The sequence below is a fragment of the Rhinatrema bivittatum genome, chromosome 8 (assembly GCF_901001135.1).
Source record: "Rhinatrema bivittatum chromosome 8, aRhiBiv1.1, whole genome shotgun sequence".
In the NCBI taxonomy this organism is placed as follows: Eukaryota; Metazoa; Chordata; class Amphibia; order Gymnophiona; family Rhinatrematidae; genus Rhinatrema; species Rhinatrema bivittatum.
Genome location: NC_042622.1, coordinates 1,783,965 through 1,797,470, shown reverse-complemented (window position 1 = coordinate 1,797,470; position 13,506 = coordinate 1,783,965). Strand labels below are relative to the sequence as shown.

Here is a 13,506-nt window from a genome sequence, read left to right as displayed (position 1 = left end):
AGTGGACACAAATCCATGTCCTGCATATTCATTTTGGCTATCCAGAAAACCAGATTGTTTAGGTGTACAATCAGGACTTAGGTATTGTTATAAAAAGTATGTGCTCTATGAAGCTCACAGCTCCTGCAGTCCCAGCCTCTCCCAGCAGGAGGCAGTGCAGGGAATGGTGCAGGATTACTGGATATGAGGGGAGGTCACAGCTCCTGCAGTCCCAGCCTCTCCCAGCAGGAGGCAGTGCAGGGAATGGTGCAGGATTACTGGATATAATGGGAGGTCACAGCTCCTGCAGTCCCAGCCTCTCCCAGCAGGAGGCAGTGCAGGGAATGGTGCAGGATTACTGGATATAATGGGAGGTCACAGCTCCTGCAGTCCCAGCCTCTCCCAGCAGGAGGCAGTGCAGGGAATGGTGCAGGATTACTGGATATGAGGAGAGGTCACAGCTCCTACAGTCCCAGCCTCTCCCAGCAGGAGGCAGTGCAGGGAATGGTGCAGGATTACTGGATATAATGGGAGGTCACAGCTCCTGCAGTCCCAGCCTCTCCCAGCAGGAGGCAGTGCAGGGAATGGTGCAGGATTACTGGATTTAATGGGAGGTCACAGCTCCTGCAGTCCCAGCCTCTCCCAGCAGGAGGCAGTGCAGGGAATGGTGCAGGATTACTGGATATAATGGGAGGTCACAGCTCCTGCAGTCCCAGCCTCTCCCAGCAGGAGGCAGTGTAGGGAATGGTGCAGGATTACTGGATATAATGGGAGGTCACAGCTCCTGCAGTCCCAGCCTCTCCCAGCAGGAGGCAGTGTAGGGAATGGTGCAGGATTACTGGATTTAATGGGAGCTCACAGCTCCTGCAGTCCCAGCCTCTCCCAGCAGGAGGCAGTGTAGGGAATGGTGCAGGATTACTGGATATAATGGGAGGTCACAGCTCCTGCAGTCCCAGCCTCTCCCAGCAGGAGGCACTGTAGGGAATGGTGCAGGATTACTGGATATAATGGGAGTTCACAGCTCCTGCAGTCCCAGCCTCTCCCAGCAGGAGGCAGTGTACAGAATGGTGCAGGATTACTGGATATAATGGGAGCTCACAGCTCCTGCAGTCCCAGCCTCTCCCAGCAGGAGGCACTGTAGGGAATGGTGCAGGATTACTGGATATGAGGGGAGCTCACAGCTCCTGCAGACTCAGCCTCTCCCAGCAGGAATACAATTCTGGTCACCGCATCTCAAGAAAGATATAGTTGCGATGGAGAAGGTACAGAGAAGGGCAACCAAAATGATAAAGAGGATGGAACAGCTCCCCTATGAGGAAAGGCTGAAGAGGTTAGGACTTTTCAGCTTGGAGAAGAGACGACTGAGGGGGATATGATAGAGGTCTTTAAAATCATGAGAGGTCTTGAACGAGTAGATGTGACTCAGTTATTTTCACTTTTGAATAATAGAAGGACTAGGGGGCACTCCATGAAGTTAGCAAGTAGCACATTTAAGACTAATTGGAGAAAATTATTTTTCACTCAACGCACAATAAAGCTCTGGAATTTGTTGCCAGAGGATGTGGTTAATGCAGTTAGTGTTGCTGGGTTCAAAAAAGGTTTGGATAAGTTCTTGGAGGAGAAGTCCATTACCTGCTATTAATCAAGTTTACTTAGGGAATAGCCACTGCTATTAATTGCATCAGTAGCATGGGATCTTCTTAGTGTTTGGGTAATTGCCAGGTTCTTGTAGTCTGGTTTTGGTCTCTGTTGGAAACAGGATGCTGGGCTCGCTGGACCCTTGGTCTGACCCAGCATGGCAATTTCTTATGTTCTTATGAGAGGTCTTGAACGAGTAGATGTGAATCAGTTATTTACACTTTCAAATAATAGAAGGACTAGGGGGCACTCCTTGAAGATAGCAAGCAGCTCATTTAAAACAAATTGGAAAAATTTCTTAACTCAAAGCATATTTAAGCTCTGGAATTAATTGCCAGAGAATGTGGTTATGGCAGTTAGTGTACCTGGGATTAAACAAAGTTTGGATAAGTTTCTAGAGGAGAAGTCCATAAACTGCTATTAATAAGGAATAGTAGCTTGGGATCTATTTAATGTTTGGGTACTTGCCAGGTACTTGTGACTTTAATTGGCCACTGTTGGACACAGGATGCTGGGCTTGATGGACCCTTGGAATGACTCAGTATGGCATGTCTTGTGTTCTTATCTGAAAATTCGGTGTACTGTGGTGGCAGGCCCGGAAGCTCTGAAGTAAGCATGAGAGCCAGCGGTACAACACGCAAGACTCTGCTATGAGCAATGCCTCACCAATGAGAACTACATTTGGCAGTCTGGAGAGTAGTCCAGTCAATGTGGGGCTGATGTAAGATAAGCCATGGTAGACTCAAGATGACCATGTTGACCGCTTTGGACAACACACATAGACTGATTTGCTCTTTATGTAGAACACCAGTTTGCATGGTGAGTGGGATGGTGGCCCTTATGACATATCCTGGCAAAGACTCTCCATACACAGACGAGACTGAGAGTGATATATCCAAGGGAACTGTTGGTATCTCTGTTGTTCCTCTTGTTCCTCTTGTTATATGTATCTATAGATACATATAACAAGAGGAACTGTTGTTCCTCTTGTTATATGTATCTATCCCCTGTTCGATATAAACCGACCTGATATGGTATTCATCCTTGAAGGTCGGTATAGAAAAATGTTAAATAAATAAATAAATATCTTATAGTGATGGATCAAAGCCTCATGAATCTAGGAACACAAGAGGGTCAATGAGGATGTCTGCAAGTGAGAGACCTACTGGAGCTAGAATTTGTGGAAAGGTGCAGGGACGACTTAGGGTGGCCTCTCCCACAAGCCCTAGTTCCTGGAGTTTCCCAGCTTAATCAGGCAGAGACTTGCAAAGTGACCCAGAGCAGCACAATAGAGGAGCAAGTTAAGATTACGGCACCTCTGCATCTCCTCCTGAGTCAGCTTGAAGTGGTTGATCTGCATAGCCTCTGCTGGCACCCATCCCAGCTCTAGGGGTAAGGGGAAAGCTACTGATTGCTAGAAAGTTGGGGCAATGAGTCACATCCCTCTCTCTAGCTCTTTCTTGGAACATCAGGTCCAGATGTATGGCTAGGCTAATTAAGCCCTCCAACATATCAGGCAGATCACTGGCAGCCAGCTCATCTTTAATGTGATCCGAGAATCCTTGCCTGAAGATTGCAATCAGGCGATCTCTGCCCAACTGAAGCTCAGAGGCCAGGATGCAGAAGTGCATAGCGTACTCCCCACGGATCATGAGCGTTGTCTGATCTGCAGGAGTTCAGATGCCTTGGAAGCTGTACAACAAGGCCTATCAAAGATCTGATGGAATTCCTGCAGGAAATGATTCAAATCTCCTAGGAGCAGATCATCTCTTTCCCAAAAGGGTGAAGCCCAGGCCAGGGCAAAGCCATCCAGCAAGGACAAGATACAGGTAATCTTGGTGCCATCAGAAGGGAAGAGAGGTACCTGTAATTTAAATTGCATCTGACATTGTTTCAAGAAGCCTCTACGTTTGGCAGAATCCTCTTTGTACCTCGGGGGTGGAGGCACATGAAGCATGGCCATACCAGAGGTGTCTGGACTGATGCCACAGGAGCTGGGTGGGCAGCCATGGTATTGCTGCAGTTTTAGCTGGCCTGGGACGGGTCTGCCAAGCTCATAGTCTCAGCAAACTGTAATGAGCGGCGTGACAGTGAGCCCTTTGTGCTGCTGCATAGTTGTCAAAACCTTGTAGGTAAATCTACAAGGCCTCTATTAGCAGCTGGTGAACACACCCTGTGGTGGTACAGACTGGAACTTCATCTTTACGAGTTGCCTCCCGCGCAGGTTGAGACCTTAGGGTTCTGGTGGTTGGCAGGACTTAGCGAGTCCCTAGAGCAGTGAAGAGAGCAAGAGTCCAAGGACACACCGAGGTCAGGAAAGGCAGCAAGTTGGAGGCACTTAACTGGCCAAAGGTCAGGCTAGGCAACGGGCAAATGTGGTCAGGTCCAAGCAAGAGGGCAGGCCAAGGGTGATGAAGACACACAGAAGCCCCTGGAATAGATCAGGCTGGAAGAAGCAAGGTAGGACGAGTCAAGACACAGGAAGACAGGAGCAACACACACTACCAAGTTAGGCAACCCATTGCTGAAGTGAGGGGCCAGTGGCATCATCCAAGGGTGCCGTGGCTGAGTTCCCGCCACAGGTCCTTTAAGAGGCAGGCTGTTAGGCGCACATGTGCCTAAGGAAGGTCGGCGGGAGTGGTGGCTGGTGCTCTCTTGATCTGCGCTGGACAGCATTTTGGGTGGGAGACTGCGCATTGACTGTGGGACGGGTCCAGCCATGTTGGGGATGAGTGATGCAGCTTGCAGGGCCATCCTGTGAGCCGCCCATGGTAACAGAGTGAATCAGAAAACAAATTGTGAGTTCGTTGCACAGTGTATAAGAGATGCATAGAACATGAAAGATACGATGAGATATTTCTTCAGAAACCACACAGAGAATTGAAATTCAGTCACAGTTGATTTGTTCTGGTGTGCAGCCCCCGGGCTGATCTTGCTGTGGACGTGCAGTCTCTGTGTTCTCCTGTGTCCCCTGCAGGTATCTAAGGAGGCTCATTACAAGCCCACGAGTCACAGGCTACAACTGTGGCTCTTCAGTCTCTCTGTGCTTGGGCCTGGAGTCCTCTCTAGTCACTGCCACCTCAGGTTCTCCTGCCCCCTGGACTTTAGGGAAGTGTCTACTCTTCCCCTTCCACCTTCTTGGTGCCTTTGTAGGTAGGACTTGGCCTCTTTAGGAATACATTCCCAACCACTTTGTTTTCATTCCCTCTGTGGCTTCCCCCTACCTTCCTCAGGCCCCTACGATTGGCAGACTGCTTCGTTTCCAGTGAGCCTTCCCCGTCCCAGAGGTGATGGTAGTGCACGCCGTCACAACCGCGCTCTTCCAACACGCTCGAAGGTCTTCCCAACCTCTCTGCAATGGCGCCTGTGCTACAGATCACAAGAACTGTATGTGTGGAAGGCAGAATGGCAGAAACGCTTTCAGAAACACAATTCTGCCCTTTATATTTGGACTCTGGTGTAGGAAGTGTGAAAAGTAACCTCTGATTGTACACAGCACTGCCCAGAGGCACCTCACATACACTTATTTTATTTATTTATTTATTTAAACATTTTTATATACCGGCATTAGTTGTGGACATCATGCCGGTTTACATCAAAACTGGTAAAGTATGGAAGTTACATTTTAACAGGGAATTAGAAACTGGGAGGAGGGTAAATAATTAAATAGGATAGACGAGAAATAACATTAACATTAACATGGTTCCTCGGTGTGAACGAGGAGAGAGGATAACAACATATGGTTCCTCAGTATGAGGAAGATGGAACAGACGCAATGTGGTCTATTTTTTATTGGAGGAGGTGTGAGTTTTTATTCTGGGTAGGCATGTTTGAACAACCATGTTTTCAATTTCTTTTTGAAGTTGTTCATACATGGTTCAAGGCGTAGGTCAGGCGGCAGTGTGTTCCAGTGAGTGGGACCTGCTATGGAAAGAGCACGGTCACGGGTAGAGGTGAGATGGGCTGCTTTAAGGGAGGGCACAACTAGGGTGCCTTTATTGGTCGTTCTAATCGGTCAATTGGACTGGGTGGTTGTGAAGGGTAGGTCTAGCCAGCTGGAGTTGTGGGTGTAAATTGCTTTATGCATTATGGTGAGTGTTTTGTAGATAATACGAGAGGCTATGGGGAGCCAGTGTAGGTCTCTGAGTATAGGGGTGATGTGGTCGTATTTACGAGAGTTTGCAATGAGTCTCGCTGTGGTATGTTGTAACATTTGTAGAGGTTTGATGGAAGAGTAAGGGAGCCCTAGAAGAAGAGCATTACAGTAGTCTAATTTGGATGATATGGTGGCCTGTATGACTGTACGAAAGTCTTGGGTGTGAAGAAGGGGTATGAGTTTTTTAAGTACGTTGAGTTTGAAAAAACAGGCTGTAGAGGGGCAGAAAAGAAAAAGAGGAGGTTTTAGAAATGTGCTTATTAGTAAAAGTAGAAAGATAAGTGGAAAGTGAAATATTATTAATGCTAAGGGAAAAGATCCCTCTTCTTATAAATGTGACCTAAAATTGATATTTTCTGTTCCTTAGAGCTGTCGCTGCCCCAGTTCTACAGCTTTCTGCATGAGATGGAACGAGTGAAGAGTGACCTCGACTGTTTCAGCTAAGACCCCCATCCTAAAGACATTTCTGCCTTTCCAAATCCCACAACACCCAACAGCACTTCTTAAAGCGTATGATCAGCATTTACAAGAAGATTAGACAAGGGCAATAGTCTCTGGATTAATGATGTCCTTTCTAATCTGGTTTTTTGTGTGCACCATAAAGAATATCATCTGCGAAGGTTGGGACATTGCTCTTTGACCTTGATCTGAAAGGAGAAATCAATCTAACACATTCTTGTGCTAGCTTCTGATTATCCTAATAAAATATTAAAATCTGTTTCCTTCTTTATAAGCAGTGTAGGAGAAACAGAACAGGGGTAACAGGAGGGAGTAGCATTGATACATAATAGAGGCATGGTAGACGTTTGCTGAAATAAACTTGGCAGGCAGTAGCAGGGGTGACCCACACTAAAGGGCACATCCTTTACAGGAGAAAAGATGGATCCTATCATGATGACAGTGTAATGTAAGACCCGGTGATCGGCTGCATGCACCCTCCATTCTGCTCAACGCTGCTGCAGCTGAGAAACCACCATTTGCCGTCATTCCCCACTGTGCTGGTATGACCCCCTAGGAGAGTGGGCGCTGATCTTTGAGGACCCCGTAGCAGAAAAGGACGACAGAGGTGCCTCCTGATGATCTCGGGCTGAGCGGTATTTAAACCTCCGCTGTGCTCATCTCCATGCCTCAGCAACAGCTCCTCCTGTCTTGCAATGTGTGTTGCTAGTTCCAGTTTCTTCTCTTCTTCCACTTCCCGCTGTCTTGCCTTGCCTAGACTGTGCCTTGCTCTGCCATCCTTGCCTTTCCTTCTTCCCACTTTGCCCTGGTCGTTGGGGCCTTGTCTTGTCTATTCTGCTCTGTGTGTCTCGTCTGTCTTGGCCTGATTCCTCACGTCTGACCTCTGCCTTAGACTCTGACCTCTTTCATGGATCACTACCAGCCCTGATTCTTGGCCTGGACCCGGACATCATTTGCTCGCTGCCTGCCCTGATCACTCTCTCTGACCACTCCTTAAGGGACACTAACCTAAGCCTTGCTGGCCCCTAGAACCCAAAGGCCCAACCTGTGGGGAACAGGACTGATACAGCTGAAGGTCCAGTTTCAGTCCCAGTAAGGGTGTGTCTGCCAGCTGTCAGCGTGGGCCTAGTAGGTTTGCCTATTAGGTTGCATCAACCATGTCACAGATTAAGGGCTCACATCTATGACAATTTGCTGAGGCCATGAGCTCAGCAGATTCGTTCCCTGTTCCGGCCATCTCTGGGCTGGCACTCCAGGACCAACTAAATAACCTGACTGCATCCTGCAAGGCCTGGTGGCTTGAATGGAGTTCATGTGGCTTTCTGCTCTCACACTAGCACCTTCCCCGATTGCTCTGATTTGGAAAGTAGCCACCATACCACACCTACCACCACCTCCCAGGTATGAAGCTGATCCCAAAGGCTGCAGGGATTTCATCAACCACTGCAAAATGCATTTTGAAATTACAGCGGCCAGCTTTTCCTCCGGTCACACCGAGGTAACCTTCATGCTATCTTTGCTGGGCAGCCCTGCCCTAGCCTGGGCGTCACCTTTCTGGGAGCTGAATATTCTCATAATGGAGAACTTCCTTCACCAGTTTCATCTGATCTTCAACAAGCCAGGTCGCGTCATGTCCGCAGCTTCTGAATTGCTTCGGATCAGACAAGGCAACCGTATGGTGGGCAGTTATGCCATCCAGTTTTGAACCCTGACCTCAGAGCTCCATTGGAGCGAGGACAGCCACACAGCCATCTTCTGGCAAGGCTTGGTGGATCATATAAAGGATAAGTTGGCAGGCCAGGACATTCCACCCACACTAGAGTATCTCATTGCCCTGGCCATATGTGTAGATTTTCGATTTCAGGAATGAGCCTGGGAGTGAGGGGCCTTCCAGCGATGCTTCTGGTTGTCCCCTAAGTTCCAGTGACCTCTGGCTCCCCCTCCACCTGATGCTCTGGCCACCTTGTCTCCAGAGGAACCTATGCAACTGGACAGATCTCCTCTCATTAAAGAGGAGAAACTGAGATGTAGGCGGCTTAATCTGTGCTTCTACTGTGTGGAACGGGCATTTCACCAGCCATTGCCCTGAAAAAGTGGGATACTACCAAGTCTAGGGTTGGTTGGGAGGCAACACTAGGTCGACTTGCTATCTCTCCTCAATTATTTGTACCAGTTTGTCTTCTTTCTGGGGATACCATAGTGCACACCAAGGCCTTCCTGAATTCTGGAGCAGGTGGCAATGTCATCATAAGAACATGCCATACTGAGTCAGACCAAGGGTCCATCAAGCCCAGCATCCTGTTTCCAACAGTGGCCAATCCAGGCCATAAGAACCTGGCAAGTACCCAAAAACTAAGTCTATCACATGCTACTGTTGCTAATAATAGCAGTGGCTATTCTCTATGTTAACTTAATTAATAGCAGGTAATAGACTTCTTCTCCAAGAACTTATCTAATCCTTTTGTAAACACAGCCAAACTAACAGCACTAACCACATCCTCCAGCAACAAATTCCAGAGTTTAATTGTGCGTTGAGTAAAAAAGAACTTTCTCCGATTAGTTTTAAATGTGCCCCATGCTAACTTCATGGAGTGCCCCCTAGTCACCTAGATAGGATTTTAGACAGTGCTGGGGAGGAGCCGGCTGTCGTGGTACATGTGGGCACCAACGACATAGGAAAATGTGGGAGGGAGGTTCTGGAAGCCAAATTTAGGCTCTTAGGTAGAAAGCTTAAATCCAGACCCTCCAGGGTAGCATTCTCTGAAATGCTCCCTGCTCCACGCGCAGGTCACTAGAGGCAGGCAGAGCTCCGGAGTCTCAATGCGTGGATGAGACGATGGTGCAAGGAAGAGGGATTCAGTTTTGTTAGGAACTGGGGAACCTTTTGGGGAAGGGGGGAGTCTCTTCCGAAGGGATGGGCTCCACCTTAACCAGGGTGGAACCAGACTGCTGGCGCTAACCTTTAAAAAGGAGATAGAGCAGCTTTTAAACTAGAACAAAGGGGAAAGCCGACAGTCGCTCAGCAGCGCATGGTTCGGAGAGAGGTATCTTTAAAAGATACTAATGATGCATTAGAATTAGGGCATCCTGACAGTGAGGTTCCAATAATAAGAAAAGTAGTCCAAGTGCCTGTAACTAAAAACTCACCTGAGCAAAAAATTCTAACTTATTCCTATCAATTAAAAAGCAGAATGAAAATACAAACAAAAAACAAACTTTGAAATGTTTGTATGCTAATGCCAGAAGTCTAAGAAGTAAGATGGGGGAATTAGAATGTATAGCAGTGAATGATACCAAAAAATCAAGGAGAGGGAAACACTATTCCCATCAAAAGCATGTATTTATAATATGTTTTAATTATTTATACATAAAGAGACTGGTATCATAAAAACATGAGATTTTTTGAAGCTTTTTTTTTTTTAAATATGGAATCAAATTGGCAAGAAGCTTTCAGTTTCCCGCAGTCTCATCTACAAGAGGTATTACAAGGCATTCTTTACTTCTACACAGAATAATATCTCAGATAGTGACAAATGGACTCAGCTACTTCAATTACAAAAACGATTGGTTAGAACCGAGATGCATGGCAACACGCTAATTGAGTACTGTAGAGTACAGCGTATACCGCGAGGTTTGCGTTTAAATAAGGAACCATTATTCTACGTTGAAGATGCGAGTTTCCTGCAGAAATGGAATCAGATATTAAATAAATGCTCGCTGGACTTGATATTGTTAATTATTGAACAAGCACGTACTACAGCGCTGTCTATCAAAAGTGAAATCGAACAAATCACTGTGTCTTTGAAATCTGTTTCACCAGTGGATGCATTTGAAAATAAAAATAAGGAAATTGACAAAACCATTTCTACTTTTTCCACTCAAGTTAAACAAATGAAGTTTGAGAAGTTTGTATGTGACGAAAAGGATTATCAGCGGGGCTCAGTATATTTTTGGATGAGTCCGAACTATTCTAAGAACAGAAATAAGAAATCTCGTACCTTTGAATCGTCTAGCTCGTCTGAGTCATCGGGTGAGGAGAATGAAAATGTGAATTGACATCAAAAAAACTCCTTTCCGAAAAAGAACAAACAAGTTCGTTTCCAGGACAAAAGATATCAAAATTCCAGTGTGAGAGGTTCGGGAGCTCAAGAAGCTTCTCTACAATGCACTCGACCAATCACCCGATCCCAGCAAGAGACTCTACCTCAGTAATTAATCTCTCATCCATACATTTGATGGAGCCCCAGCTTAATGTTTTGGCTAAAGGGCTATCTTTTGTGCCCACTGTTCATTTTGATATTTTTGAGATTGAAAAATGTTTTCATCAGTTTATTAGACAACTTTGGTTAAAGTTATATTTTTCAAAACAAACAATTACAACAAATATAGATTTATCCATAGTTACTCCTAAATCGACATGGTGCCCTCCAGGTAATTTGGATCCCATTATTAACACCTTTAAAGAACTGGTGCTTAAAGATTTGAAAGCCTTTAAAGCCTTTTCTTTTGAGGGCGGCTCAAATTTGTCTTCAGTGGAAAGATTAGCTATTCGAGAATTATCTAAAGAATCTACTATCACTATAAAAGCTGCTGATAAGGGTGGTGCGGTGGTGGTTATGGACTCTGCGGACTATAAAGCTGAAGTGGTACGACAAGTGGAAGATTTGGTTTATTATAGACCTTTAGCATCTGATCCTACTGAAGGGCTGAGGAATGAAATTGATTTGATACTGGAAGAAGCCTTCTGTAAATCCTGGATCACCGCTCGCGAACGGCGTTTTCTGTCAGTAGAATTTCCAAAAATGCCTGTTATGTATATTCTACCTAAAATACATAAGACGTTATCAAAGCCTCCTGGTTGTCCGATAATTTCTGCTCGTGGCTCACTGTTAGAGCCGCTGTCAATATTCACGGGCAAATGTTTGGCTCCTTTGGTTAAAAAATTACCAGCTTATATAAGAGATTCAACAGACACCATTAATGTGTTTATGGATTTGGCTAAAAAGGTTTTATCATGTTAGGGGTTAGCTTTGGCTACGATAGATGTGTCTTTGTACACAAATATTCCCCAGGAAGATGCCCTACATATAATAGATCTTAAGTTGCAGGAGTCTTTGGAAAGATGTCGTATACCTGTGGGTTTCATCAATACTTTGGCTTCTATCGTTCTTCGTAATAACTTTTTTATGTTTAATGGCTCCTATTTTTTGCAAACGAAGGGAATAGCTATGGGGGCTACTCTAGCCCCTGATGTAGCTATTCTTTATATGGGATACTTTGAGGATACTTGGCTTCCGGTAAACCCTTTTTTGAAGCATGTAAAATTATGGAAGCGTTATATTGACGACATCATAGTGGTATGGGAAGGGTCATCTGGTGAGTTTGATGATTTTATGCAATGGCTGGGCACTTGTGATCCAAATTTGAGGTTCACTTTTAATTTCAGTGAGGTTGGTTTACCTTATTTAGCTATTTTCATCTCAATTAATGAATCAGAATTTGAGTTTACCATATACCGCAAACCTATGCATAGAAATACCCTGCTATGCTATGATAGTTGTCATCCTGTACATTTGCGTCAGAATCTTCCGGTTGGGCAATTCCTTCGTTTAAGGAGGTTATGTTCTAGTGTGTATGATTATAAACAAAAAGCTAAAGAGATGATTGATTCATTTGCTGATAGAGGTTATCCAAGATCTATTTTAAAAAAGGCCTACAAGCGTGCCATTTGGGCTAATCGTGATCTATTACTTAAGTCCATGAATAGGAATCAGGATAAGCAGACATTTCGATCTGTATGCATGTTACCTTTTTCTCCCTCCATATACTGGGTTCAAAACAGTATAAATAAACATTGGCATGTTCTTGGTTTACACAAAATTTTTTCAGATAAGCCTATGTTTGCTTTGAAACGGGGTAAGAATATCAAAGATCTGATTATGCATTCTAATTTTGAAGAAATGTGTAATGCTTCTGCAGAATGTTCTGAAGTATTGGGTCATGTTCCATGTAATGCGTGTTCGGTTTGTGAGTAATCTTTTTCCGGTGTCATTCTTCCCCATTTTATAGGGGGTACCTTTCGTCTGAGAGCCAATATGGATTGCTCTTCGATCGGGGTGATATATGGTATATGGTGTTCATGCCCTTTACTATATATTTGTAAAACTAAACGTAGTCTACATACACGTATGATTGAGCCTCGGAATGCAATTCAAAGAAACCGCCTAGAAGTACACTTTTGCAGATTTTAAGTTCTCAATAATTGAACAACTAAAACCTTGTTCCCGGGGAGGTGATTTTGATAGGTATTTGCTACAACGGGAATTAAAATGGATCCATTGGTTTGATACTGTGGCACCTAGGGGTTTAAATAAGGAGTTGGATTGGTCAGTTTTTTGAGTGTTTTTGAGGTTTGTTGATTAGAAATGGAAACATTGTTGATTGACAGTTTTGCATGACGTTGAGTTTCCGGTGACGTCACTACCTGGGCTTTAAATAGGAAATGAAGGGCAGGGTACTACTGAGCGTGATGGCGCCATTCTTAAACCTGTAAACGTTTTGACTATCCGAATTTGAGAACGATTAGTTCCTGTGTAAGGTAAGATCTTTTGATGTTCTATGAGGTTCTGTGGAATCAGTACTGTGCTGCGAGGAAGCTGCTGATTGTGATACTATTGTGTGATATTTTAAGCATTTGTTGTGATGTGTATTTTTAATTATTTGTAGGATTGGAGATATGAAGAACATGTGGTGTGATAAGACTATTTGATAAATATATCCCCTGATGAAGGCTATTTTAGCTGAAACATGGTCCGTGTTGGGAATAGTTATGAAATAATACAGCATTGTGAAACAGTTCGTTTATTCGCCAGCTACCTGAGCTAAGTATCTCTTTTGAAAATTAAGTAACTAGTGGTTATACCAAGGTTACAACTAAGTTAAAGCTTTTTTAACATTTATAATTATTTTTCAGTAATAAAGTTGCAATAAAAGATAGTAAATAAAAAAAATAAAAAACAAAAAATTACACAGGGGAGATGGTACGTGATTATGATTATGGTGCCATAAGAGCTGATACTGTCTGAGGCCCTGTGTGGGTGGGAGACGGTGGATAGACAACAGTAGACGCCTGTTTTTATTAAACCAGTCTCCTTATGTATAAATAATTGAAAAATATTATAAATACATGCTTTTGATGAGAATAGTGTTTCCCTCTCCTTGATTTTTTTGGTATATATTAGGAGAGGAGTTGGCTTTTGTGTGAGTGAATGATG

General features: G+C 44.5%; 1 protein-coding gene across 3 annotated transcripts in view; it reads left to right on the top strand.

Moving 5' to 3' along the window:
- COMMD7 (COMM domain containing 7) overlaps window positions 1-6,491 on the top strand; it is a 77,713-nt gene extending 71,222 nt beyond the window's left edge. For all 3 annotated transcript variants that reach the window (XM_029611339.1, XM_029611338.1, XM_029611337.1), the window contains one exon: window positions 6,141-6,491. In XM_029611339.1, the coding sequence (XP_029467199.1) occupies window positions 6,141-6,217 (77 nt within the window). In that variant the 3' untranslated portion in view covers window positions 6,218-6,491. The remainder of the gene's footprint in view (window positions 1-6,140) is intronic.
- The last annotated feature ends 7,015 nt before the right edge of the window (window positions 6,492-13,506 follow it).